Genomic DNA, 2987 nt, shown 5'->3' with positions numbered 1-2987 from the left:
TATGTTTGACAGCTATTTTTTCCTTTTTTTTTTTTAAAATCAATTTTAACTCATAAATCTTATATATTCTTAATCTATTATAACTTTAAAATTAAAATTAACTTACATTATCTCATAATTATTTTTAACCATTTTCATTTTATTACATTTAAAATAAATTCAAAATTAGATATAATTTTATATTAGTGTGAGAACTATGGATCGATAGGATTTAAAACGAGATTATAATAAAGGTTTAAATAGACGATATTATGGTTATAATAAAGATTACGAAGAACGTTTTGAATAATTTTTCGCTCGTAATAGGAATTATATGTGTCTTAATTTAAAAGAAATTGTGGGATCGTTACATTGTTGAACAGTTAGGTCTAATTCTAATCATAGTCCAATTCAGATAAGATAACGTGGACTGTCGAGGATAATTAGTCTTCCATTATAATTTACTATATATATCATATTTGACCCTTGATCATAGGCTAATATCGTGTATCCATTTATTGTTCTTTCCATTTCATTTGTAATCTATTTGATTGTGTAAATGATTATAAATAGAGAATGTTCCCCATCATTTAGGTGCGGTGGTTGTAGTAACCTCGATCATCTGTTCTTCATGGCTTCGGAGTTTGCTTATCATCTTCTTCCTTTCAACACTTCAATCCATATAAGCAACGGGTCAAATATAATGCATATGGTAAACCGAAATGAAAGATTAAATATCATCAACATGACAAACCAAAACCGAACAAAATATTACATAGAAAAAAGAACATAGTTTGGCTTTAGAACAAACTATGGGGACAACCATGAAGAACATGCAAGAAAAAACGGAAACATAGAGATTACTCAACACAAACGATTTCAGTGTTACTTGAACTTTTATATATCTTCGTAGAAATACTTCTTGAAATCATCCATATGTCTTGTTTGCAACCGTATCGCTACTATGAGCGACCCATCATCTGATGGCCCCACCATTATGTACGACTTTCCATCAATGTTCAACGTTGCTGGCCCGAAGTAACTTGGTCGTCCCCAGCCAAAATCTGCCTCTTAAACGGCAACGACATCCAACTCCCTATTGAAAGATTAGGGTTACCCCAAAACGAAGCCTGGACTGGAACCTTGGAGTGGAATGATGTTTTCAACCAGTTAATGTCGTCTTGCCCTGCTAAATAGTCTACCACTGATTGCGCGTATTCGCCTGTCATCTTCCATGTTCCTTCTCTTACCTTTCCTGCAGCATAGCTCAATGGTTGAGACATCAATTCGCCGAACTCGCATTCTGGTGTTAAGACGACGAAAGATGAGTTCCCTGAGAAGTTTTCTGGGATGGGTGGCTTCATCCGTCTTCTAACGTCAATAGGGGTACGAACTATCGTTGGCTGTCGACTCTCGCCGGTATTGCGAGCCTTGCATGCACAAACCCACATGTGTCCGGTAATAGCCTCAAATCGAGAGTATGGTCGTGGTTGTACTTCATCGCCCACGCCCATGGTTTGATTGGTTACGTTTGAATTTGCTCTCTTTTTCAGCTTTTCAATTTGTTCTTTAGTAAGTTTGAGCAATGCCGATGTGGTTTCTTGCTTTGCCTCCTTCGATTGAGAATAGTAATAAAACTGTCAATTTCGTGGAGTTTGCTCAATGATTCTAAATGGTTCGAGTTTAGTCGAATAGAACATTCATTGGGTATATAAATTTTACTTGATTTCACAAATAAATTGAAAAACTAATTATTTTTCAAATTTGAAGACTAAATAGAAATTAACATCCTGCAATAATGGAAAGAGACCACAGTACACATGTCTTGTAACAACCTAAGCTGACTGCCACCAAATATTGTCTGATTTGACCCACTCCGCGTAACAGTTTTAAAACGTATATATTAGAGAGAGGTTTCCAGACTCTTATAAAAAAATACCCATGTGAGATCTCATATGTTCGTTAAACCCATAGAATCAAGGCTTCACGAGGACCCACCTAAACGAGGTGAGAAAACTTCGTTTGGGTAAGGAGCGAAAAGAAATCTCTCTCCATTAACAAAACGGAGCCGGAGACGAAAATCATACTCTCAGTCCTTGACCTATATATATATCTATATATATATATATTAAAATAAGAAACTATATATATTTCTTTCTTTATATACTTAATTCATTAATATGTATTTTTTAAGCATAATCTATTATACTATAATATTAAATTTTAAGCTTTTAAAAATTATGTTAAATATTATTTACTAAACCGTGAATTTAACTAAAATGGTAAAAACCGTGTGGTCATAATCCATTGACTAAAAAACCTTACCTCAGGGTTGGAGGTGCCAAGGATAACTGGGGGTGGTTTAGTAAATTCAACATGGTCGAACCGCGGCGGACGCAGCGGCTTCTCCGGCATCAGAAATTTCCGATCATGCAACGGCTGCAAAATAGTCTCCACCGTCTTCTCTCCACGCGCCATGCTCGCCCACGAGTTAATGAACGTGATGGCGGAGGCGCCATCCACCACCGTATGACAACTAGCTACGCCAATTACAACCCCACCGCAGCTGAATCTTGTCACCTGAAATAGAAGCAGCGGCAGCTCTTCGATTGGAGAATTGTAATCCACGGACGGGACGAGTTCTCTTACAGCATCCGACGGCGCAAAGTCGCCGTAATCTTCCAGCTTGGCGTTAGTGGAAGCTTCGAAGAATAGGGCTCCAGCAGCGCAGCAATCGAGCTCGAGGCGGCCGCCAAGGAGCCAGTGGAGACGCCCGGCGAGAGGGTAGTAAGGGACAAGGATTTGGCTGAGGGAGGTTTTTAAGGACTCGACGGCGACGACCTCGGCTGCCGGGGATTTGTAGACGTAGACGCTGGGGAGGTGAGTCCATGCCCTGTATTGGTCGCACTCGGAGACGGAGAATGCGCCGGTGGGAGTAGGGTGGCTGGGGACGATGGTGGAGGAGGAATGGATGGTTATAGACGCCATTCACGTTGGTTTTCAAGAGC

At 39.2% G+C, this 2987-nt stretch overlaps 1 protein-coding gene across 1 annotated transcript; it reads right to left on the bottom strand.

Annotated features, from left to right (window-relative positions):
- Positions 1 to 680: 680 nt before the first annotated feature.
- On the bottom strand, positions 681 to 2987 carry LOC111781238 (hydroxycinnamoyl-CoA:piscidic acid hydroxycinnamoyltransferase). Its single transcript, XM_023661719.2, is given in 3 exon segments — positions 681 to 1052; positions 1055 to 1592; positions 2305 to 2987. Coding segments are annotated over 3 exon segments (1377 nt in total). The 5' UTR covers positions 2968 to 2987; the 3' UTR covers positions 681 to 876.

Source organism: Cucurbita pepo, chromosome 19, assembly GCF_057944985.1.
Source record: "Cucurbita pepo subsp. pepo isolate OVF chromosome 19, ASM5794498v1, whole genome shotgun sequence".
NCBI classification, from domain to species: Eukaryota; Viridiplantae; Streptophyta; class Magnoliopsida; order Cucurbitales; family Cucurbitaceae; genus Cucurbita; species Cucurbita pepo.
The sequence above is the reverse complement of the archived record's forward strand: the minus strand, read 5'-3'. Positions and strand labels throughout refer to the sequence as shown.